We start from the raw sequence: 25,740 nt of genomic DNA, 5'->3' as shown, positions 1-25,740 counted from the left end.
TGTCATGTTTCTCAACAGAGAGCTCGCTTGCTTCTGTGTTTCATGGGCACTGAGTCTCTGGTTTTCCTTCAGGTCTATGTCTGGGGTTACAACGGAAATGGGCAGCTTGGACTCGGCAGTAGCGGCAACCAGCCAACTCCCTGTAGAATAGCAGCTCTGCAAGGCATTCGTGTCCAGCGGGTATGTCCACAATCGTTTGTATGGCAAAGATACCAACGGACGCAGCTTTCTTGGCAGATGAAAAGTTTAGCTGCTTGTTGTTTTCTTCACTGAAGTAAAGGCTAAAGCTCTATTTCCCTGAATTAAGTTGTAGATGTTCATCAGGAAATTTATGTTTCTAGGCCACTCTCATACATAGCTGTTGGAATGTAAATTGTTGCGATCTTTTCCAGGGAAACTTTGGCAGTATATATCAAGAGCCTTGAAAATATTTATACCCTTTGTTCTGTAATTTTATTCCTAGGGTATTATCCTAAGGAACCAAAAAGGAAGACACTTACAGAACTATTGGAGAAGATATAACAAAAGAAGAAAGAGAGAAAGAAAAAAAAATGCTAACTTCAATAAATAAATAATAGATGTAGCATAATTTATCTAATCAAATAAGTTAATGGTTAAATAAATTATACTAAATCTGTATGAATGGAAATGATGTTTACAAAAGGTTTTTAATGATATGGAAATAGTGCTATGTGATGTCAAGTAAAAATAAAGATACAGACGTGGTGCATGGAGACATGATACATATCCCTATATCTATATAGAAGTAGAAAAATAATCCTGATCTTGAGATTACTTTCATATTTATACTTTTCTACATTTTTTCAACATTGAACATGTTTTACTTTTACAATAAAAAAGAAAAAAAATTCTTAAAAAGTAAAAGTGTGTTCCATATTCACTCCACACCCTTGATCTCTGTGAGCATGATGAATGCCATATTAAAGCTGAACAAACCAGACTCATGTCACCATGACTCATGTTGAAATTACTGCAGTTTTGGCCCCACATAGGCTAAGCTAGTTCTGGGCAAGTACTGGTTACCTTAATGTTTTGCCTCTCTGAGCAGGCTGCCTCTTCTTTTTTTTTTTTTGCATCTTTGATTCTTAACCTATCTTGTGAAAGCGTATTTGCAGGCCTAAGTGGATTTGGTTTTTCTCTTTCCAGGTTGCCTGTGGCTACGCACACACATTAGTGTTAACAGATGAAGGCCAAGTGTATGCTTGGGGTGCAAATTCTTATGGCCAGTTGGGCATTGGCAATAAAAGTAACCAGTCCTATCCTGCGCCTATCTTCATGGAAAAGGACAGGTAATATGTGCATTTTCAAAATAACTTGCATGTCCTTTAGTGATAAAACAGAACGTAGACATGATATAGAATTGTGGGGAACTTGCTGCTAATATTAGAATATTCTTTCATGAGAACATTCATTCCTTTTTAAAATTGCCTTTTGGAGGCACCTGAGTGGCTCGGTTGAGCAGCCGACTCTTATTTTCAACTTGGGTCATGATCTCAGGGTCCTGGGATCAAGCCCGTCATCGGGCTCCGTGCTCAGTGGGGAGTCTGCTTGAGGATTCTCTCTCCCTCTGCCCCTCCCCACACTCATGCTCGCTCTCTCTCTAAAATAAATAAATAAGTCTTTTAAAAATAAATAAATAAAATAAAATTGGCTTTTGAACTGTTGGGGAGTTTGTATGTTAAATATTCTACTTTCACTTACTCATATTTCAGCTACTCTACACTAACCACAAGGACTAAACCTCCAACAACTATCCTACTTTATTCTTCTCCCTCACAAATTACCTTTTCCTCCTCCTTATTGTTTTCGGTTTTATATTCTTAAGAGGAAGTTGAATAACACCTTAAGAGGTCAATCTTCTGTGGCTTAGGAAAATGAAAGTATCTCAAATAGGGTAGGGTATAAAGCTATTCACTCAGCTACTTATAAAATGTGCCAGTTGAAAGGATAGGACTGTCTCATTATTTTAGCTCCTAAGCTATCACTATGGGGACATGTAAAATGGTTAGAAAATTAAGACTTAGTTTTGCCCACTTCTTTGCAAGGTTGTGTTAAGTAATTTGCTAATTAAAAAAATCCAGAATTTTTCCCCAAATTATCCTACTATTTCTGAAAGCCTTTTGAGTGTCTCAAACATGGCTATATCACTGCTTTTTCATTCTACATTTTTAAAATTATTTCATTAGTCTTTCTGTTAAACCAGGGTTGTAATCATTGTAGAAATTACTATATTTCCTTTTTTATTGTGCATATTAATTTTTGTTAAATCTGATTTTAAAGTAAATATATGGACACATAGATTATCTTGCATTTTTATACAATTCTTTTATATTTTCCTGTTGGAATATTTAACAATGAAAGTGAAGAACAAGATTGTCAGTTTCAACCCACTTGTTTTCATTTGAGTGTTATAAGCTTGGCTAATTTTACTTAACCTGTGTCAAATAGGTTAAAAAAAAGACCTGTTTTTGGTTTCTTTCCCCAAAATCTTAGGATAAGACCCTGGACCTCTTAAGGCCTGGGAAGGAGGAGAGGGACTGGAGGCCGGAACCTGTGGGTGTGGATACATGCACACAGCCATGCTATTTGCATTTCCCTTCAAGGTAGCTCAGAGCTACTCAGTGGAAAGAGAAGGGACAGTCTTGAGGCTTTGAACAATCACAAAACTGCCTCAGTTTAGCAAATCCAGTCAGTAGGGATGTTTAGTATTTAGACACACAACAAAGAAGTGTTAAAGAATCAAGTAAAGGTGTCATGGAAATAAGAACAACATATTTGTATGGCACTTTACCATTTTTCTGGTGCTGTCACACTTCACATACATTTTAACTCATCTGCAACTGGACTTGCCAAATCCACTGCTATCTGCCCACCGGCAACTTGCCCCACGTTGCACTGCCGGTCCCCGATCACCCCAGAATGAGCGCCACGTCTTCTGACTCTAGTCACGCTGGGCCAGATGGATTATAGGGCAGCGTGGTGGGGGAGGCAGGAGAGGCAGAAAAGCAGGGCATGGGAGTTATGGAGTGTCAGCTCCTTACCTGGTACTTGAGAGTACTGCTTTTTTGTCTATTTTAAAAACTCAATTTAAAAAAAAAATTTTTTTGACTTTTTTCAAATTTTGAATTATAAATGTAAAAAAAAAAACGTGGAAATAGCTACACACTTGCATGCTCACTGTAGTCCACATAATCATTATTTGGGCTCTAAATATCATGGATGAATGTTTTGAAGGAGATATTCCTGCTTTTCTCTTTTCCATGCCTGAATTCGCTGTGGTCATCCCTGAGTTTGCAGGCTCTCCACCACACGAATATTGCAAGGGAGGAATTTGTAAGTCTGCTGGGACTTGTTTTGCACGTACCCACCCTTTTCAGTGACTGAAATTTGCAGATATGTTATGACTTATCTCTCAAGAACTCACTTCTGACTCTTTGGGACCCATTTCATGGAAGTCTGACTAATTAGAAACAAAAGGATTGAATTTAGGGTGGGGTGGATCTCCAGGTCCTGGTTACCTATTCACAGAAGTGGGAAGTGAAAATCTGTCTACATTGGATCCTTTGCTCAAATGACAGCCCAAGGAAAACCTTTTAAAATTTTTCCCACAGAGTTCTACTTCTGATGAAGAATGCTAATAACATTTGTTAGCAATTTATGTTCACATAAAAGTAATTTTAATGACTAAAGTGATTCTCTTCTCTCTAATCCAGTCATTCCCAATCTTTCTGAAGTCTCAGTACTTTGATTTACCAGCATTTGTCTTTGTTCCTGAAGTTTCATAAAAGCATATTTGAAGTTAAACTGATTTAAAGCTAACTTTGCCTTGTGTTTCTGTGAATTTTGTGACACCTTGTGATAATTGGTAATATGTTGGCCTCTTACAAAGCCAGGCTTGGGAGTCACTGCTCTGGACCCTTATTACCATTCTTTGTTCTCCTCCCTTCTCGCTCACAAGTCACCTTTTGTCTCTCCTCATTGTTTTCTGTTTTACATGCTTCCTCACTCTCTGCATTTTCATTTCTAGTACCACACCCATTAAGCTGCGTTCGTTGGGGATCATTCTGGGGAGGTGACACAAAACTCATTTATTAGGAACATGTAGTACCTTCTTGTCATTGCACGGGGCTGCAAACTAAAATGTGAAATATGCCAGACATCCTGCCAGTGAAGGTTAGCTCAGTTCACAGTCACCATCTGTTGCATATTAGACTGGAAAATCTGAGCTTCGGAGTTTGCTTCTTGGTGTGAATCAGATTTAAGAACAGATGACCTTGGGCCACAGCAGGAAGCCTTGGCAGTTGGTTGGGTCCCACGCTTAGACCTGAAGGCTCCCTCTAAACTGTCTCCACTCTTGTTCCTGTAGCAGCTGCTGCCGTCAGCCAAGCCCGTGCCCCACCCCTGACTTCCCGTGTGCTGCTAGGTGCTCCAGGTAAACGTCACGAGGCCGTGTGTAGGGAAGGCCAGCGCTCCACAGCCTTCCGCATCCCAACCCCTTTGCCGGGTCTGTTCCACCCTTTCTCCACGAAGCCGTGTTCCTGCCTCTTATAAGGGCAAAGGCTGCTCCCGTTCCATGGAGGCTCATAAAGATATTCCAGAAGCGAATGTAGGAATTAAATTATTCTGGTTTTCTGATGTTGGGTAGAAGGACACTGCTGTGTTTCCATCAGTTACATTTTTCATAGAACATTACCAGGGAAAAGAGATTTTAAGTGGTCTCCCAGAGTTCCTGCAGCCACTGGTAAACACTTGAGTCACCAGAAGAAACTGGTTTTGGATGTGCCCTGTGCTGGGTAGCTGATTTCATTTACTCTTCACCACAAGGCTGTGAAATGACTGCTACCTTGTCTTCTGCTCTCCTCACTTTTTTTTTTTTTAAGATGATAAAATGATGATAAGAGTCTAAGTAACTTGGCCTCCACAGGCTGCTGGCTGACCCCCTGCCCATTGCATCAAGCCACGTAAAATGAAGTATGTTGCTGCCCTCACGTTTGGTGTAACGTGTGAGGGTAGATGGTAATAGTAGATGCCCTTTCTTTGAATAAACATATTTACTCTATTTCCTTCCCCTTTTTTCTTTATTTGTTGAAAAGAGAAGCCGAATAGGATTGGCCATTTTCCCTGTGTGGGCAAGGAAGTTTCTTTTGTAAAGCCCATAGTGGAAGTTTGGGCCCATTCACTGACTTACCCATGCAGGTAGGAAAGGTGTCACTACCTGAACTGATCATTGGGAATGTGCAGTCTCTATATGAGGGAGGCTTTGCCACTGAAAACACTTAGCAGTAATTCTGTTAAGAAGCCTCTACTGGTAGCTGCTATTTGTACACCAGACACTGTGCTGGGTGTTTGACATTTTATCATTTAGTTCTCACGTACTAGCCTTGCAGTGTGATGAAACTGAGGCTCCTAGAGGCTCGGGAACATTCCCACAGTCACATGGCCTAGTGGTAGAGCTAGGATGAGCCCTTAGTTCTGTTTGACTCCGGCGTCCAGGCTCTTCACCGTGGCACATCGTACATAGCCTTGTTTCTAGTACTCCTGTTTTCAAGAGCTGAGAGCTGCCCTTGAATAAATCAGTGAAATTGCTTGGGCCACACATGAAAACAATACATTTGGAGGCAAGCCATCTCCAGCTTGTATGATGACCATCTTCCCTCCTTGGCTGGGAAACATCCAATTAAAACAGGTGGTAGAGGGATGTCTCCATCCTTCAGTTGCTAGCCTGTCAGTGAGGTCTTCCACCCCTCAGTTGCTCTGCGTTGTTGAGTCTTTCCCAGTTAGTCAATAAAATGACCTATAAATTGCTTAGGAAGACACCATATTAAGGAGAGAAACACACTTAGAGAGAAATAAGCCAGTGATTCAGCCTGCCAACAACTTATAATCTAGCTGAAGAGGTAAGACATACGTCCCAGAGAGGATAAGGGCCAGGCTGGAGTGGTGTAGACAGGATGTACTTCAAGAGCTCAGGTGAACGAGAGACCTCTTAGTCTGGGGCTATTTGAGCTGGGCCTTGAAAGATGGGCAGGATTTCTAAGGCAGAGAGAAAGGAAAGAACATTCTTAAACAAGGGACTTTAACTGTGAGTAAGAATATTGAGGGGCAGTGAGTACATCTGTGTGTTGGAACATAGGGTATGTAGGCAAATGTGATTTGAAAGAGGGCTAGATTATGGAAGGTCTTAATGCCACATGTCTGGATTTTATCTTGTGGGAAGCCACTGAGGGTTTGAAAGTACTGATGAGAATGGTGTTTTCGGAGGATTGTTAACCTGCCAGCCTTGTGCAGCTTGGTTCAGAAAAGAGAGAGTCTAAGGCAGGGAGACAAGGGAGGCCGTTACTTTGGTCCAGATACGGGGTGTGCCTTACCTAGGGTGGTGGCAGATGGGAGAAATTACAAAGAGAGAATCTATATGATTTGTCAACTGGATATTCTGAAAAAAAGTGGTTAAGTGAGAAGGGAGAAGAAGTCAAAGATGACCGTGAAGTTCTGAGCCTAAGTCACTAAGGATGGTGGTAGTATGGTCTGCTGTGACAAAATCAGGATGGCGACCTCACTTAGGGTAAACTAGTTCGCTATGTTTCCTGAATCTGTACAGTGGTTTATACTTAGAGAAAATTAATTAGTTCCAAATCAACAAAAACAGAGTTTTCCATTAGAGAAGTATACAGACAACTACCCCGTGGCCATCATGAACTTACCGGGCTAGGGTCTAGCATATGTCCGTTTCTGAAATCTGCTCTCTTGGGCTCTTGAAGATAGAGTCCAGTGACTCAGGACTATTGACCTTACTGTTTGTAGTGCGAGTTGGGGTGGCCCACAGCATGTTCCATCTAACACTAAAATTGGTGAAATTTTGATGAAAATATTTCTCGATATTGGGTCAAGACCTGCATTAAGTAGCAAGTCTTTTTTACGTACTTCATTAAGTCCTGTTTTAAGAAAAAAAAAAATTAGATCACTGTTTGGTTAATTTGTTCGTTTTGGTCTCTCCCCTTGGATTGTACTTGATTTCACAATGGGACGGTACTTATTTTTGGAGGCCTACTGGCTAGAAGTGGTAATAACAAGCAGATCTTCATGACTTGCGCCGTTGAAGGATAGCTAAAACGTAAAGAACTGATTGGTGCCTGAAAATTTAGGAGATTAAGTCTTCTGTTGTTTTTTTTAAATCAGTTAAGGCGAAGGGAAGGAGAAATCAACTTGTTTCTTCTCCCGTTTGCCACGTTCACTTGGTCTTTCTTTGTGAACTTAGAATTATAGAGATCGCGGCCTGCCACTCGGCGCACACGTCGGCGGCCAAGACCCAGGGCGGGCACGTGTACATGTGGGGCCAGTGCCGGGGCCAGTCGGTGATCCTGCCCCACCTCACCCACTTCTCCGGCACCGACGACGTGTTCGCCTGCTTTGCCACGCCGGCCGTCTCGTGGCGCCTCCTGTCCGTGGGTGAGCAGTCTTCGTCCCTTTGGGTGCGGGCCTGACGTGAGGAAGGCAGCGCTGGTGCTTTCTGTTGTGATAGTAAGGACTTTTTTAGGTGCAGTATCATACAATTGATTTCTGTCTAATGGGCTCCTGTGAAAGGAAGCTAACTTGATGGATTAATTTTTCCTGAAAGAATCAGAAAGCAACATCACGTACTACATTAAAAGCAATTTTATTTGACTGCTTTTAATTTTCCTGGGAAACTATATCTTTCATTTTTAGCCAGTCTGTTTACTGAAACATGCAAAAATTTCATTGAGTGGAGCCCTTTGGGGCTTTTTAGTTGTTGGTTTGCCAGATTTGCAAGCAGATGTGTGTGAGGCTCTTATCCTTGACGATAGAGATGTGAAAATCCGTATTTAGGGGAAAAAAGCATTGCTCCGTTGGTCATGTATTTTGGGTATTTTCATGAGAGTCCACAGAGCAGTGCTATATTCTGGCCTGCGTTTTCTCTGTGTCTGTAGTTAACCCTAGAAACGTTTGGTGTTCCTCTCTCAGAACCCGACGACCACCTTACAGTGGCCGAGTCGCTCAAGAGGGAATTTGACAACCCCAACACGGCCGACTTGAAGTTCCTGGTGGATGGAAAGTACATTTATGCACATAAAGTCCTTCTCAAAATTAGGTAAGGAATCATTGATTTTGAGAATCAAAATAAATACATTCACATGTTCTAGGTGTTCACAGAACTATACTAAGTAAGGCTGATTTTGCCCTACGAGCATACCGTGCAGCCAGGGAGACACGGTATGCGTGACATGAGAAATGAGAACTAACCGGCCGGTGTAGTGAGAGCCCGGAGGGGCGCAGGGGGAGGGGGCATCAGGAAGTGAGGACTCTCAGCTTCCGTAGAGACCTTGCAGGTGGTCTGTGCACCTTGGTGTTGGGCAGCCAGCTGAAGCTCGGCGAGCATGTTCTGGGCTTTGAGCACCACGTGGGCCGCTTCCACAGAAGGGGCCTTCCCCGCCTAGGAACTGAGCTTTGTCACCCCCCTCATCAGTTGGGATAGTGAACTTTGAGATGCTCGGAAAACAGAAGGTGAGGCTTTTGCAGGACAACAAAGTCTGGGGTAAAGTTAACACAGATGACAAAAATCAGATTTATTGATGTATTAATTTCTTTTTTTTTTTTTTTTAAAGATTTTATTTATTTATTTAACAGAGAGATAGCGAGAGCAGGAACACAAGCAGGGCGAGTGGGAGAGGGAGAAGCAGGCTTCCTGCCAAGCAGGGAGCCCGATGTGGGACTCGATCCCAGGATCCTGGGATCATGACCTGAGCCGAAGGCAGACGCTTAAAGACTGAGCCACCCATCATCACCCAGCCCCTGATGTATTAATTTCTGAGCCAATGAGCTGCATCCATTTGAAGGGTGCAGTTTGAGGAGCTTTGACATATATATTTATGCCTGTGAAACCACTGCCTTAAATCAAGATACAGAACGTTTCTGTCATCCCTCAAAGGTCCCTCATGCCACAGGCCTGCACCCGGGGAGCGGGAGGGGGGGCGCCCCACTATGGCGGGTCCGCGCCTGCAGCCTCGTCCTGTAAGTGCTGGTGAGTGAGCTCTCCGGCCGGCAAAGGAAGCGAGGGGCCAGGACAGGGACACGAAGGTGTGCAACTGGAAGCGAATGCTGCGCGGTGCTTCTCGTTGTCCGTCCCCTCTGTGAGCCCCACGAGGACGTGTGTTGGTGGGGGATCTGCTCTCGCCGGGAGCAAGGGCCCCACGGGCTTCTCTCTTCCTTCAGGTGTGAGCATTTTCGTTCTTCTCTGGGAGACAACGAGGATGATATCGTAGAAATGAGTGAATTCTCGTATCCTGTTTACCGGGCCTTCCTGGAATACCTGTACACGGACAGCATCAGCCTTTCCCCTGAGGAGGCAGTAGGTAATGGCCCCGGAGCTTTCCCCCGCGGCAGCGTGCGCGGGAGCCGGCCGCGGCCGGAGTTCTCTTGCTGGGCGTCAGACCCAGCCCTTTTCCCTTGTTACTGCTTCGTACGCGGGGTGGCTGGGTAGCTGTCACCCGGCCAGCGCTGTGGAGGGGCTGCCATTGCCCCGGAACTAGTGTACGTCAGTAACGCCCGTGACTGTCCGGGACCTGCTGCCTTCGGGTGTTTGCAGCGGAGACAAGATAAAATGCACGCGGGAATAGTAAGCCCTGCTGGTCTCCAGAGCCAGGAGTTTCCCTCCACACGGCTCTGGGGCCGAACGCTGTGGGCGTTCTGGGGCCCCCTGTCCTGAAGCTGGTGTGGGGCATAAAAAGCAATACAGGTTATCAAACAGGCGCAGAGTGAAAACCGTCCTACGTCTCAGGTGACCGCCGTCAGCAGCATTGTTGGCCAGAGGCACAGAGAATGAAAGAATTACTTCTGTAAGGACTTAAAGAGTTCAGCCCTCAAATTTTTAAATGAAAGACTCCTTTCACGTGTATACATCCAGTATCACTTTGTACCTGAGATCAGCATTTAATTTTCCTCAGGTAAACAGAAATGTGACTTCTGAAGTTTTATAGTTTGCCGTCCCTTCTTCCACAAATGTTTTAGTGCCCAGGCCCCGTGCGTGCCACAGCTCTGGCCTTACCCTGGGGAGCTGGTATTCGCATGAGCACCAGTCCTAAACGAGTCAATCCAGGCGGTCAGTGAGGAGGGCTGGGAGGGCCTCCGGGAGGAAGTGTGTGGAGCAGAGAGCTGGGGCAAGCAAGAGCGAGCGAGCAGTACCCAAGGGAAGAGCCTTCCAAACACGGGAAGCGGTGAGTGCAGAGGTCTGAGACAGGAACGGATTCGGCATGTGGAGGAGGAGGGAGGGAGGCGGGGGCGGGAGGGAAGTCACACTCACTGTGGTAAGTATTAGGTCAGGCAGCAGGATGTGGGCAAGAACACGCCTGCCCTTGGAGGCCATGGTGAAGTGCTTGTTTTTTTCTTGGTGTGATGGAAAGCCTTGGAAGGTTTTGAGCATGAGGCTTCTGTTATTTAGGATTTGCTTTAACAGCAACATTTAAAAAAATTTTGGTTTAAACAGGATAGTTTCTCATTCACACAGGGAGACAGTGCAGGGCATCCCTACGTGTGGCTCCTGCCCTCATGGTCCAAGACTGTGTTTGCATTACCTGCGGCAGGCTGGAGGAAGGGACCACAAGGAAGGGGCAAATCCCAGTGTCTCTTAAGGCAGGGTCCTGGAAGTTCCACTTATTCCAAACCATGGACCAGAGATGGCCAAGGACAGAACCCCAGCCGCATGAGAGGTTGGGGAAAGTGGTCCTGGAAAAAAAGGGAGAATGGATCTGTGTGGATATGGGGGGTGGGGGAAGCGAGGCAACTTCTACAGTAGGAGTGATGTGATGTGTTTTATTTTTTTATTTCAGTTTTTTAATTTAAATTCTAGTTAGTTAACATATATGGTAAGATTGGTTTCAGGTGTAGAATTTAGTGATTCATCACTTACGTGTAACACCCAGTGCTCATCACAGCAAATGTCCTCCTTAATGCCCATCACCCATTTAGCCCATTCCCGGCCCACCTCCCCTCCAGTAACCTTCAGTTTGTTCTCTAGAGTTAGGAGTCTTTTTTGGGATGCCTGGGTGGCTCAGTCAGTTAAGCATCTGCCTTCGGCTCAGGTCATGATCCCCGCATCAGGCTCCCTGCTTAGCGGGGAGCCTGCTTCTCCCTCTCCCACTCCCCCTACTTGTGCTCTGTCTCTCTATCTCTCAAATAAATAAATTAAATCTTAGAGAGCATGGGGAGGGGCAGAGGGAGAGAGAGAATCCTCAAGGAGACTCCCCACTGAGCACATGCCTGACACAGGGCTCAATCCCAGGACCCTGAGATCATGACCTAAGTGAAAATCAAGAGTCGGCCACTTAACCAACTGAGCCACCTAGTTGCCTATAGTTAAGAGTCTCTTATGGTTTGCTTCCCTCTTCTTTTTTCCCCTTCCCCTGTTTGTTTTGTTTCTTAAATTTCACATATGAGTGAAATCATACAGTATTTGTCTTTTTCTGACTGACTTATTTCACTTAGCATGGTATGCTCTAGCTCTATCCACGTCATTGCAAATGGCTAGATTTCATTCTTTTTGATGGCTGAGCAATATTCTATCTTCTTTATCCATTCATCAGTTGATGGACATTTGGGCTCACTCCATAGTTTGGCTATTGTTGATAGTGCTGCTGTGAACATTGGGGTGCATGTACCCCTTTGAATCTGTATTTTTGTGTCCTTTGGGGTAAATACCTTGTAGTGCAATGGCTGGGTTATAGGGTAGCTCTATTTTTAACTTTTTGAGGAATCTCTCTATTGTTTCCACAGTGGCTGCACCAGTTTGCATTCCCACCAGCAGTGCAAGAATGTTCCCCTTTCTCTGCATCCTCGCCAACATCTGTTGTTACCTCTGTTAATTTTAGCCATTCTGACAAGTGTCAGGTGGTATCTCATTATGGTTTTGATTTGCATTTCCCTGATGCTGAGTGATGTTGAGCTTCTATTCATGTTAAAAGACCAGTAATTATGATGGTTCAGGTGCAAGGTGGCTATACCCTGGGTTAAGGTTGGCGTAGCAATGGAGGTGTTGAGAAGAGATCACATTCTGGATATATTTTAAAGATGAAGCTGATGGGATTTGCTCACGGATGGCACGTGGGGTGTGAGGAAAAGAGAGAAGGATCACTGCTCTAAGGTATTCGGCCTGAGTAGCTGGGTTAATGGAAATATCATTCACTTAAGATGAGGAAGATGGAAAGCAACAGGTTTTGCCCTTGAGTTTGAAAAGTCAAAGGAGTTTGAGTTGCTTCTTAGACATCTGCATGGCAGTTCTTTTTATAGGCCCACTCCCAACATTTGCAGGGCCCTGGGTGGGAGTCCAGATAAAGGCCCCTGTACATTTGTATAAAAGTTCAAAGTTATATGTGTCAGTTGAAATATGTTCAATCCTCATACTTTGAAAAATATACCTTTATTGAGAACTGAAAGGCCAGGCTGGAGTTTTAGTTGGAATTGAGGATTTTAGGACTCCTTAGAGTTCCTCGCGGGAATGCACAGGAAGCACAGACCTCAGGCCTCCAGCTTGCGGCCGGCCATCTTTCTTTACCCACCACCAGCTACACCCTGCATTGCAAGGGGTGTGTGGGCCTCCCAGCCGGCGCATACAAGCTCCATCCACCCCCTTCCTGCTGGGGCTGGGCATCTGTGCACTGGTGGTGTGGTCTGGAGGGGAGGGAATATCCACATATGTGGCCTCAGGGCCAATTAGATAGGGAATTCCAGAGTCCCCTGTGATCCCAGTGTGGTCTAGGAGTAGGTGCGTGGCTCCCTGGCCACTGTGGGGAGGGTTGTGCCTGGAGGAGGTGCAGATTCGGGCTGTTTTGAGCTGGGGCTCAGGACAGGGTCTTTTCTGAGGGCAGCATTTCTGTGATTCTGAAGCTCAGGAGGGTGTGGGGCTATAGATAGGAATTTGGGAGTTTTGGAGAACTGACCAAAAACAATTGAGCCATCATAGCTCTCAAGATTTCAAAAGATTTCAATTCCTCCATGGGGCAATAGGCCCTTCTTCTATAATTTTGATAGTATTGGTCATGTTACAATGAAAACAAGCTTCCAGCCCAGGCCTCCCACATGCACACAACTTAGTAGCAGAGAGATGGAGAAACAGTTGATGTTGTCAGATTGATGAAATCCTGGCTCTTCGTGCTTTAGGCCTCTGTGAAGCACCTTGCACGAAAGGTTAGCCTGCAGTAGATGTGACCCTTTTCTAGTAGAGGATACAGCTAAGCTTTTGATCAGGCGGCAAGCCAGGCCTGAGTGTAGACCTAGCAAGTGTGGCTCTCCGAGAGCGGGCACTGCCGGTCTCCTGCTGCTTCGTCCCATTCACGCGGGGGCAGGAGGAGCCTCCAGTATTTCTGGCCAGGCCTCCTAGCCAAACACCACGCCTTTCATAATGACAAAGTATTTCTGGCGTTCTTTATGCTGATTAACAAATGCTCTCATGGAGATTTAGAGAGCCATATCCCTGGCTTACATAGGTTTCTCTCTCTGCGGTGACTGATGTGAAAATAGGCAACAGAGAATACAGCAGGAATCATCAGTATGTATTAGATGGCATTTTAAGCTGGGGGGCAGGGGGTTGGTGCTGGAGGTCACTGAGGATTGAACCCTGGGGCGCTCAAACATTGGGAAGTTAGGAAGAATGGCCCAGCCAAGAGACTGAAGAGAATTAGGGAGAAGAAAAACAGCAGCAAGTAACACAGTGTTTCAAGAAGACGAGTGTCACCAGCCACATGGAACTGGGTGTAAATGTTGAGTGAGACGGAACTGGAGAACAACCCCTTGGGTCTGGCTCCATGGAAGCATTGATGGCATCGGGGCGTCGAGGGGATGGGATTCTGCTGGAATGGCTTCGGGGGAGAATGGGAAATGAGAACATGGAGGCAGCAGACAGGATGTTTCCCAGGTTTGCAGAGAAATGGGGGAGACGGATGGGAGGCACATGTATCCGTGAAAGGTTTCTCTTTTTTCTTCCGTAAAATTATGGGCACTGTTTAAGCATGTGCATGTGCTGAGGGAAATGACCCAGGAGGACAGGTCATAATGCAGGGGGAGGGACAATCCCAGCAGCCTGTCTAGGAAAAATATTCAGGCCATTTTCACTGTGCGCCTGCTTTTCCGCGGCTGCTCGTTTGCGGGTTGTGTTTGCTCGGTTCGGCCGCATTCCCAGGTGGAGCCACGCTCAGGATGGAAGTCAGCGTGAGTCTGAACATACACGGCTCTTCCCCAAGGCTTATGTTCAAGTATGCTCTCTGAAGGGCGGAGCGAGTTGAAGCAGGATGCTTGAAATCACTCCCCCTAATAAACATCTCTTCCCACCAGGGTTGCTAGATTTGGCTACATTTTATAGAGAAAATCGTTTGAAAAAGCTCTGCCAGCAAACTATCAAGCAAGGAATCTGTGAGGAGAATGCCATCGCTCTGCTTTCGGCTGCCGTGAAGTACGATGCTCAGGTCAGCAAAGCATGCTTTCGACTAGCTGACCTTCTGGGAAAATGTTAGGTGTTTACCTCATACATTAAACTCGAATCAACTCTAAGAGATTAAAGATTTAATGTAAACAAGTGAAGTAACCAGAAGTACCAGAAAAAGTGAACATTTATATATTGTTAGGGTAGCTCTCCCAGGCAGAAGCCATAGGAAAGGATTGATAGATCTAATTTCAGAAAGAAAAAAAAAGTCTATACACCAAAAATGCCACCGAGAAAATTAGAAAGTAAATGATACACTGGGGAAAATATCTGCAACATATCATGAAGCACGTTTACCATAGTTAATGCAGAGTTCTTGGAAAACAGAAAGAAAACATGACAGTTTGATGGAAATAAATGGACCAAGAACAAAATGGGCTTATGAATAAATGGAAAATATAAGTGAAAACAAGGTATAATTGTTCACCTGTGACACGGGGAAACATAATCTTAAGAGATAATGCAGGCTCAGCATGATGGATGTTCTCCTGAACAGCCGCTGAGGGTGTGAACTGGGGCAGTCGTGTCAGGGGTCATCGGTACCAAGTGTACTGAGAGCTTTAAAGGGGCAGTTCTTGGGCGCCTGGGTGGCTCAGTTGGTTAAGCGACTGCCTTCGGCTCAGGTCATGATCCTGGAGTCCCGGGATCGAGTCCCGCATCGGGCTCCCTGCTCGGCAGGGAGTCTGCTTCTCCCTCTGGCCCTCCCCCCTCTCATGTGCTCTCTCTCATTCTCTCTCTCTCAAATAAATAAGTAAAATCTTTAAAAAAAAAAGGGGGGGGCAGTTCTTTAAGGAATTCCCTTGTAGGAATTTATCGTAAGGAAGTGATCATGGATTCGGACAGAGACTTAGCTTCAAAGATGTTTATTGCAGCACTGTTTATAATTTTGAAAAATTAGAAAAAGCCAACAGGAACAGTGGAGGATTGTTTCAACTGTAGAATGTTAATACTATGAAATTATATAGCTACTCACAGTGTATTAATTGAAAAATGATGCCCCTATTTTTGTTTTTTATTATAAGTAGCTGAATTTAAAAAGACTGAGATTCATTATCGACATAGAGAAAAAAGACTGTCAAAGGCCATCTTTGAATGGTGGGATTATGGATGATTTTTATTTCCTATCTTTGCTTGTTTTTTTTCTGAACTTTCTACAGTGACCGTGTATTGTTTTGATAATAAAGAAAGGAAAACCTGACTTAGAGCTAAATCTTTAGGAAGCAGGCCATACTTCTTGGAGTCGATTTCCTTCTGTTATTAGGATATCCTCTCCTTTGGTCAAAAAACAGGAACATTTAGTGGTGGGCAGAAAAAAGCTTATAACTTCTTTTCTGCTTATATAAATAAATATGCTTATTAAAGAAAATTTGGAAAACATAAAAAGGAGGAAGAAGATGACTCATCAGCCAGAGAACATTAACATTTTCATACAGCTCCTTCTGTTTTTCCCTAGGTCACATGATGTAGATTTCTCTAAACTGGATTTTTTTCACTTAACATTTAAAAAAAATCTTAACCCACCTTGAAACCTTCACATTTAAAAGCATAGTGAATGTCTTTCATCAACCTAATCATATATTGGGCCCGAAAACATGCACAATGCTTCATGGCTAGGCATCGCCTCTGCAGTCTTTCCTCAAGTTTCTTGAAGTCACGGGGGGAGTCCTGGGGGCTGGCGGGCTCTCTCCCAAGTGATGAGGTAGTGGGCACACAGTGTTTCCACCTGAACTAGGCTTCATTTTCAAGACTTCCTCATAGTCCCTATTTATGTGAATTATCTGTGTGGTTACCTTCCGGCCCTCTGTCTTCTAGAAAGTGAGCTCCTTGAGGAATGGCAGGGACCTTGTTTCGCTCACAACCTTACGCCTAGTGCTGAGGGTATGCCTAACACAGAGTGGAAACCCTTTTCAGGCAGAAACCTTTCAGCTCCTCCAGGAGAATATAAAAGTGGAGTATTTTAACAAATACTGCAAACGGGATGAACAATGCAAATACTGTCTCAAGAGGAAGGTACAGAATTCATACACATCGTGCCTATCTCTGAGAAGAAAAAGATTCTTTGCGTGGGCTGGCATGGAGGAACTTGGATATTTTACTCTGTGTTATTTAAATTTTTACAAGCATAGATTCACATTAGCTGCACAGTTTTAGAACTGTTCTTTAGGTATTGCTCTACCAACATTTCTTCCTCTTGGCTCTCAAATCCTTTTTCCTTCCTGTGTCTTAGGAGTTTTCATGCGATGTTGCATTGCATTGGGATATACAAATTTGTTAAAACATTTTTTGTTGTTATTCCTAGGATTTAGAAGAATTCTGCTTCAGGTTTTGCATAAACCATTTGACTGTAGTAACACAGACTTCAGGCTTTGCAGAAATGGACCATGATCTTCTCAAGAACTTTATCAGCAAAGCAAGCAGAGTTGGAGCCTTTAAAAATTGATCCTCACCTGCAAGAAATAATTTTTAGCATTTCCATTTTCCCTGCAAAAGCCAGAGGATAACTTCTCCTTAATAGTATTTATGACGAGCTACCCTTGGCTGAATACTTACCTTCTGTCAAAAGAAGGCAGTGGTCAGACGTCTGCGCCATCAGCTCAAGTCTGAAGTTGCCGGTAGAAAGCAGTCAGTGCTCTGATCAGATGTGACTAAGCCCAAGGGAAAAAAACTGAAACGTCTTATTTACCATTTCCTCTTTCGAGTCACTTAAGTCGGACACTTTTGGTACATTGGTCTAAGTATATGCTATTCTAGCCAAATTTTCATTCTTCCAAAAGCTGGTATCACACAGAGAGCTTGACAAGGAATGCTGTCATAACATATTGTCAGCATCCAGCACGGTGCCTTCCATACCCGGTAGGCACTCAGTTAATTTCTTAGAAATCTGAAGTATGCCCTTAGAACAGCTTTATTTGTGGGATACTGGATGAAGGGATAACTTGCACAAAAACAAATTTGAAATAGCCTGTAACTAGTGAGGTTCATATTCTTCTGGTAACTGGTTCTGAGTCATAGTGACTAACTATGAGCATTAATTAAAGTCCACAGACAGCCTTGGCAATTAACTGTCAGAGTCCCAAGGGCTAATTTTAATTTTCTGCTTACTCTGAGTCATTAATTTCTCATATGGGATTATTGAATATGAAGTCCTGTCTCTGAATGAATGTTATTTCTGGGCTCATCTGCCTTACATAATTGCATTATGTCTTTCCCTTTTGTGTTAAGAGAGATTTGCCTGTGTAAGTAAAAATGATTACGCGTTTCTCTTGTAGTTGACTTTTATGTCCCTATAAAACAGTTCTCTTAACCTGGCACAGAATAATTATAAAGTGCTAGCTGAAAAGGATCTCACACTTAAATTTCATGGACAGCATTAACAAGAATGAGATAAATTTATACTTTTTAGATCAAAACAAGTTACCCAACTGCAAGAGAGAAACTGGAACGGGATGTAGGATGTAGTGTCAGATTCCTCTAATACGTGGTTTCACAATATGATACGTGTTTCACAATATATTATGTAAAGAAAACTCTTTTGGAATTAGAAACCTTGTTCTGATGCTGAACTATTTGATAATAAAGTGTTTATTTGCAGATAATAGGACAAATGTGTGGTTTTTTAATCCCTAAGCAGCAGCAAAATTATATCAACCTGACATCACTTACAAAAACCCATTTGATAAAAGCTTATTTTTGGAAGCAGCTACGCAGATAAGGTATCATAGCAAAGCCCACCCTAAAACATAAATGGCACATAACATAATTACTGTTCATATTATTAAACGTGACTGCTCTTTATTGGTGAGGTCACTTGTGTTTTTGTTTTTTGTTTTTTATTTTTTTAAAGATTTCATTTATTTATTTGACAGAGAGACACAGCGAAAGAGGGAACACGAGCAGGGGGGGGTAGGAGAGGGAGAAGCAGGCTTCCCTCGGAGCAGGGAGCCCGATGCGGGGGGCTCGATCCCAGGACCCTGGGACCATGACCTGAGCTGAAGGCAGACGCTCAGCGACTGAGCCACCCAGGCGTCCCTTGTTTTTGTTTTTTAAAGATTTTATTTGAAAGAGAGCACCCATGGACGCACAAGCGGGCGGAGAGGCAGAGGGAGAGGGAGAAACAGACTCCCCACTAAGCAGGGAGCCTGACCACATGGGGTTCGAGCCCAGGACCCCAGGATCATGACCTGAGCCGAAGGCAGACACTTAACTGACTGGGCCACCCAGAACCCCCCCCGGTGAGGTCACTTTTGAATCCTTAGTTCCTTTTTATCTGTTTTTGCAGACCTTAGCTGGTAGGGGCAAAGTGGCCTGGATGTCTCTAGTTCTAAATCAGAATCCTGTTTTTAGAATTATGTAGTCTTATTCAGTTATTTGTTATTTTAAGTCAGCCATATATACCATTTGTTTTCATTATTTGCTAGATGTGCTATTTTATCTACCAGAGAAACATTCCGACGTGGGACTGGCCACAGCTATCCGCTCGGGCTGTTGGACAGCTGCAGGCTGCGTTGCTGACGCTGCCCCGCTCAGCCTCCTGTGCCACTGACTGATGCCTTTCCATCCTCATGAGCTCTTCCGAAACCTCTTCCTTTCTTGTCTATTTCTGACAGGGTCTTCTGAAGCTTCTTGATGCCTCTTTCTTTTATAAAATCATTTCACGTAAAATTGGAACACTCGGGGCGTCTGGGTGGCTCAGTTGGTTAAGCATCTGCCTTCGCCTCAGGTCATGATCCGGGGTCTTGGGATCAAGCCCCGCATCGGGCTCCCTGCTTGGTGGAGAGTCTGCTTCTCCCTCTCCCCCTGCTCCTCCCCCTGCTCGTGCTGTCAAATAAATAAATAAAATTTTAGAAAAAAAATTGGAACACTCAAAGGGAACAGCTAAGGTTATTTAGGCATGAGAAATGGCCTGCCCTTTCCTGAACACCACAGAGTCAATAGCCATGCTTCCAGAGTACCAGTTCCTCAAAAGGGCTGGATGGACTTTTACCCAGATTTTCTAAGCTTTGCTATGTGTAGATTTGCACTGCTATATCTCTCCATTCTTATCTCTGAGTACAATAGAATGATCTATGGAACTTTTACAAAATACAGATTTAAGGATTCTAATTCAGTATATTTAAAAAACTCCCCAAGTAATTTTGATGTTTAGCCAAGTATGAAAGCCACTATTTAACCCTTAAAATCTGGGACTCCACACAAGAAAGGGCTAATTAGGCCAGCTGAGAGATGACAGATGAGTCCCATGGATACATCCCTGAAGAATACATTCCTTTCTCTATGGTCTTTGAGGATAGGCTTGCCATCAACACTCCTATATGAAGGATCACAACACTTTCTTTCTAACAGATGAGTGTTTGTAGAGCCCCAGAAACCTTGCTGTTCAGTTAGGGATACGTGAGGGAAAAGGTACATTTTTCATCATAATGACACTGCATCAGAGATTAACGAATTCTTTATCTTACATAAATTCATCTTAGGTTTTTCTATCCTCAAGTTCTGTTTCCTCTCTGCTCACACAAGGAAGTTCAATGATTTAGTGCTTCTGGTATAATTCCAATACAGCTTACACAGAGAAGGGTTAAGGTTTTATAGGAATACCGTCACCCGCTGATAGAGGTTTGTGAAGATATCATTTAACGCTTTTTAAAACTAAAGGTTAATGGGGGCGCCTGGGTGGCTCAGTCGTTGGGCGTCTGCCTTCGGCTCGGGTCATGATCTCAGGGTCCTGGGATCGAGCCCCACATCGGGCTCCCTGCTCCACGGAGAGCCTGCTTCTCCCTCTCCCACTCCCCCTGCTTGTGTTCCCTCTCTCGCTGTGTCTCTCTCTGTCAAATACATAAAATATTAAAAAAACAAAAAAACCCAAAAAAACCCCCTAAAGGTTAATGTTCTTCAGCTGAGACCTGAAGAAATTGCCAGTCATTCTGGACCAAACATGGTTTCTATTTAGAGGCAGGATTCCTGAGCGGTGATAATGAAAAGAAACAACGATAAACTACATAGTCTTGTCTTTTTTGTTTTGGGTTTCTTTGGTCTATCTTATTAGCCCTCCCCATGCTAATATTACAACAGACGGTGAGGGAAAATTGCAAAGAAAAATGAAAAATCATACCTGTTATTTTTAATTCAGTCTTTGCCAAAGCATAAACACATAAACCATACTGATTTCCTCTCACTCAATTCTGTTGAAATGACATTTTCTGTTGAGGAAATAAGTGAGGTTGGTCTGTGGCATAAATTTAACTTTCATATTAAATTGTCATTATCTTATATGCCAGCGCTAGTATATAAGTATACCCCCAAAATAACAAACACAGAAGAAGATTCCCGAGAATACCCAGCTTCATATTAAAAGAGCTTGTTTTAATTCCGTTCAGACAGGATACTGCGTTACCAAGATATATTTCTATCTCACATGCTATACTTGTGGTAGAAATTTGTTATTTCTAAAGGCAAAGTTTCCTGTTGTCCTGTAAAATACGTATTTAGTCCAAAGGAAAATTCTACTGAATGAATCATTACTAATGCCATGGACACCAGCCCAAAAATGAGGAACAAAAAGATGCTTTGACGGGCAAGTTTCTTTGAAATCATCCAGATGGCCATAGAACTAGTAGATAGGGTTTTTCTCCCATTTGCACCTGAAAACTGTAATGAGGAGTAAATAAATAAATGAATTTGAACTTGTCCTTTTTCCTATAAAGAGCTTTAACTGCTAGAATGCTAAATCTCTGGAAGTGATTAATTTTCTATCATCCAGACTAAAAACTTGTAGTGTCATAAAGGCTGCTTGATTTTGCCTTGCCCTAAGAGATGCATTTCATGTAAGATCCCCACCCAACAAAAATACAGTCCGCTGAGGTATGCTTGCTGCTTTTCCGGCCCTAAGCTCTTTGCTTTGCTTCCTTCAGAAACAAACAGGCTACCGTTCTGGGAGGAGACAATTTCACTTTCCACTCTGTTTTTGAGAAATCATATTACTTAAATTCGAGGTATTCCCTTATCTGACACCCTTGGTACCAGATACGTTTCATACTTTTTTTTGGAGTTTAGTACCTATGGTACATACCGCGTAATATGTAATACCTGAGTAGGGCCTAGGTTAGATTCCCAAAATCAATGTATTAATATTTTTGTAGTGAAACAAGAATATTCCTACTAAATGGGATAAAGGCTGTAAACAGCTCTATGTCAGTTTAGATACGCTTTTGATGCACGTTGACTTTTGTCACCAAATACACAGACCACTTGGGTTTTTAAGCTTTTTAGATTTCAGAATTGCAGATAAAAGACTGTGGACTCGTGATATCTATATCTATATGGGATGTTTGGGAGGAAAGGCCTTTAATACATACACTTTGTAGGGTGTCTGGGTGGCTCAGTCGTTGGGCGTCTGCCTTCTGCTCAGGTCATGATCCCAGGGTCCTGGGATCGAGCCCCACATCGGGCTCCCTGCTCTGCGGGAAGCCTGCTTCTCCCTCTCCCACTCCCCCTGCTTGTGTTCCCTCTCTCGCTGTCTCCCTCTCTGTCAAATAAATAAAATCTTTAAAAAAAAAAATATATATATACACACACACACACTTTGCATGAGATGAACAGATTCTTGCTTCCCCACTCTTTGTCTCACAACTGTCTCTGTTTCTCGGATGTGCTATTATCATTCCTCAAGCACACAGGCATATTGCTACCTCCAAGCACTGGCTTTTCTGCTCTGTGGGCTGTTTTCCCGTCATTGTACGACTTACTCCCTGGCCTTTTCCAGGCTTTGCTCAAAGGTCATCTCAGGAAGTCTCTCCCTGACCACCCTATTTTACATTCTTAAATTCCTTTCCGATCAGCACTCCTTATCCTTCTTGATATGTTTTTCTGCACAGCACTTAATACAATCAGACACACTATTGTTTATTCACTTGCTCCCTGTCCCTGAAACTACAATTAGATGGGAAGCTCCACAGAGATAGGGATCTTAGGTTTATTTACCCATTGCTGTATCCCTCGCATTTAGAGCTGTGCCTGGAACATGGTAGGTACTCAGTACATGACATATTAAAAGAGGAAGAGAATATTTATTATTTGTTTCCATATACTTGGAAAAATATGCAAAATACATTCTTTTTTTTTTTTTTTTTTTGACTACATAGGGGCTTCTTCTAGGTGCTAGAGCTCTGAGATCAGCCAAAGTGATGCTTCCCATCTGAGGAGGGAGGTTGATGCAGGGATGAGTAGACAGGCAATAGGCATGTTAAGGCAGATCTAACATTAGCGGTAGCAGCTGGTTATGCCCATACCCAGTGTTCAAGAAAGATTAATGCCTAATATTGGCAAAAAGAATGAGCTATTTGGAAGTCTAATGTATGTTCATCTAAAATAATTACCATAGAGTATGTGCTCAAAAATTGTTGAATTAATCAATGAATGTGAAAGTCCTTTCTGCAGAATCATGAATGCAATTTCTGTTTTATGAATGTATCCTTTGAGACATATTTAATAAATAAGCCTTATAATTCTATCTGAAAAAAAAATAGGCATGTTAAGGCAATTTCTGAAGGTGATAAACACTGTTACACTTTTGAAGGAGAGTAACATGATGATACAGAGTAAGGGTTTTAGCTTGTGTGGTCAAGGCAGGCCTCTGAGCTGATGAGCCCTGAAAGACTGGAAGGAAGCACCTATGCAAACGTATGGGGGAAGAGCACTCCAGACAGAAGGAACAGCAAGTATAAAAGCCTGAGGTAGGGAGAGGGTTGTGAGGAAAGGTCAGCATGGCTAACGCACAGTGAGCAGGGAGAAAGTAGCATGAGAGGAGGATGCAGAAGCAGAGAGAGGACACTTCCCAGGCCATGGTAAGGAGTTTAAATACCTGAGTAGCAATGTGAATCCATTTATATATTAAAGGGATCATTTTTGCTCTTAAGCTGAAAGGTAAAGAGGAAAGAGGGAACATGGAGACCAGTTAGACGTCTAAAACAGTGGTCTCAACAAAAGCAGGTAAATGACTAATCTTAGGGTTTTGGCTTGACCAAGTAAGTGGTTGGTAAAATTGGGAAAGACTAGGGCAGAAACAAGGTACTTTTGTTTGATTTTGGTTTCTATTTTGAGAATTCAGGGGATGAGGGAAGAGAGTGAGACTCAAGAGTTCTCTTGGCTATGAGGGCTCTGACCTCCATGAAGAGGTCAGGCTGGGAAATAAATTTGGGGATCATCAGCATATGAAGCCAATTAAAGGTTAAGAATGGATGAGACACCAGGAGAGAACTCAGATATAGAGGAGAATATTAAGGCACTTGATACAAAGAATATATCAGACCATTAAGACTCTTAGCAACTAATTTATTTTAAAATAGACAAACTATTAACTGTAGAAAATAGTAACATAGCAATTTTAAATGTACAGTTTTAACCAATACAAAAAAGCGATAAAGCAGTATCTGAAGCCTTATGTAAGAAATCTCAATACAGGATCTCTGAAGTTTTTAAAATTCTGGCACTAACTCTAACATGAGCTTTCATTAGCAAAAAATCCAGAAATATGGTAGCTCTTGACCTAAAAGCTAACTGATTTTTATGATATTCATGCAAAAATTAATGAAGAAATGGGAGAAAGCTTCCTAGTGCCTTGTTATAACTGCCAAAAATAAGTTTGAAACTTAACTGAGCACAAAATAAAATTTCATTTTCTAACAAGACCAGATTTCTTTTTAAAAAGAACTCTGAGTTTAGACAAAGTGATTTTCCTAAAAGCTAGCTGATGCTACCTTAAATATCACCTACTTTAAATTATACCATCTCTAAATAAGTTAATCACACAAGATAGTTTAAATACACCTTTAGGTGTCAGGGGAAAGCGCCTCTTTTTCTAACACAGCTGTTTTCATTTGAAGCTTTTGCACAAAACCAGATAGAAACATGAATGCCTAACCCAAAGACCTTTGATTACTTGCAATTTTCGAGTAGAAATGATGTGGCTTTGAATATGCCAGTGTTAGACCATACTGACTTAAAAAAATAAAAGATAAATAGACAACTGCCAGTTCAAAAGATACATGGAAGACATGTACAATTCCAGAGAAAACACCCCTTCCCAAATTTAGGAGGGCAGAATAATTGCTGAGATGCAATTAGACAAACCTCTAAGAAAGAAAAATTAAGGCTCCTATAGTTAACAGTCTGTTTGTGGAATGAAATTGTTTTATATCTTGATTCTTCAGGACCCAGAAACATTAGAAAGTGCACTTGGGATATACTGTCTTAGGGCCCTCTCTAGCAAAGCTCTAGCTGAACACTTGATTTTCCAAGTACTAGATGGTTACTTCCTGAATTCAGTGATCTGAATGGTATTAAAACCAAGAGTACTATTAATAACCCTCATTTTTAAAGCATGAGTTGGATGAAGAAAAGAATCAATAAATTCTTACAAGTCCTGAGGTATGAAATCTGTATCAGTAGTATGACAACATCATTTGTTTATACTTTGTTTTCTGCTTGTGTTTAAAAACTAAAATTTATAAAACAAGCACACAGTACATCAGATTCCATTAGTAAACTAAAATCTAATGTGTAAAAATTAGTGATTTTTTTTTTCTAGTTTCTAATATCTGTTTTAGCAGAAGAGTTCAGGATCATTTGGGTGAAGGGGGAGTAGTCAGCCAAATTGCATTTGGAAGACAGGACACATATTCTAAGGGCGTTCGTGTTAAATTAAAAAAAATATATAAATATAAATTAATAAAAATAATAGCAAACATCACATACATGCCACAAGAAAAGACAAAGTACTCAAATAGGCCTGGGTTGTTCGGACCGCCACTCCCAGGGCATCCTCCCCATTTGTAGAGCAGAGCAATTATACTTTGGAAATGGAAACATCCACTACAAATTTAAATGGCAGTATTTACACAAGATTTTTAATCTTGTGCAATAACAAGTATATTCTACCGACTACGACATTGCAAGTGGCTTAGGAATCCCCTGCACGCACACCACACGCAAGCCCGTGTGCGCACTGGACATCCACCAGAAGAGCTGAAGATAGGTATTCAATGCGGCCGTAAACAGAACCTGGGAGAGTCACACAGTGGGATCTGTGAGAGACCATGAGGCCAGAGGTGTACTCGGTGCCCACGGGGGTCATAGGACCCTCATTTTTCTTCCCTGTTTGAGGTATCCATGCTATCGTTCATTTTCTGCTTCTGCATTCGTGTTCGGGTAGATGCTGGAAAGAGGATGAAGAAATGTCA

The 25,740-nt window shown here is 42.8% G+C and overlaps 2 protein-coding genes across 10 annotated transcripts in view; one reads left to right on the top strand and one right to left on the bottom strand.

The window, feature by feature from the left end:
- Nucleotides 1–17,902, top strand: part of RCBTB2 (RCC1 and BTB domain containing protein 2) — a 42,693-nt gene extending 24,791 nt beyond the window's left edge. For 5 of the 8 annotated variants that reach the window (XM_045869434.3, XM_045869431.3, XM_045869432.3 and 2 more), the window contains 8 exons: nucleotides 73–180; nucleotides 1,168–1,310; nucleotides 4,388–4,453; nucleotides 7,277–7,467; nucleotides 8,002–8,128; nucleotides 9,250–9,389; nucleotides 14,359–14,489; nucleotides 16,806–17,902. In XM_045869434.3, the coding sequence (XP_045725390.1) occupies nucleotides 73–180; nucleotides 1,168–1,310; nucleotides 4,388–4,453; nucleotides 7,277–7,467; nucleotides 8,002–8,128; nucleotides 9,250–9,389; nucleotides 14,359–14,489; nucleotides 16,806–16,946 (1,047 nt within the window). In that variant the 3' untranslated portion in view covers nucleotides 16,947–17,902. The remainder of the gene's footprint in view (nucleotides 1–72; nucleotides 181–1,167; nucleotides 1,311–4,387; nucleotides 4,454–7,276; nucleotides 7,468–8,001; nucleotides 8,129–9,249; nucleotides 9,390–14,358; nucleotides 14,490–16,805) is intronic. The other 3 variants (XM_064586112.1, XM_045869433.3, XM_045869437.3) reach the window with 2 other exon arrangements.
- RB1 (RB transcriptional corepressor 1) overlaps nucleotides 15,354–25,740 on the bottom strand; it is a 162,846-nt gene continuing 152,459 nt past the window's right edge. Inside the window, exons 27-28 of one of the 2 annotated variants that reach the window (XM_045869438.3) lie at nucleotides 17,057–25,715; nucleotides 15,354–16,953 (exon numbers count right to left, since the gene is read on the bottom strand). In XM_045869438.3, the coding sequence (XP_045725394.2) occupies nucleotides 25,642–25,715 (74 nt within the window). In that variant the 3' untranslated portion in view covers nucleotides 15,354–16,953; nucleotides 17,057–25,641. Of the gene's footprint in view, nucleotides 16,954–17,056; nucleotides 25,716–25,740 lie in introns of those variants that run through there. The other variant, XM_054506319.2, reaches the window with a different exon arrangement.

Source organism: Mirounga angustirostris, unplaced genomic scaffold, assembly GCF_029215605.1.
Source record: "Mirounga angustirostris isolate CCGP_5_RB_7025 unplaced genomic scaffold, mMirAng1.0.hap1 SCAF_3, whole genome shotgun sequence".
Lineage (NCBI taxonomy): Eukaryota > Metazoa > Chordata > Mammalia > Carnivora > Phocidae > Mirounga > Mirounga angustirostris.
This window is presented reverse-complemented; position numbering and strand designations above follow the sequence as displayed.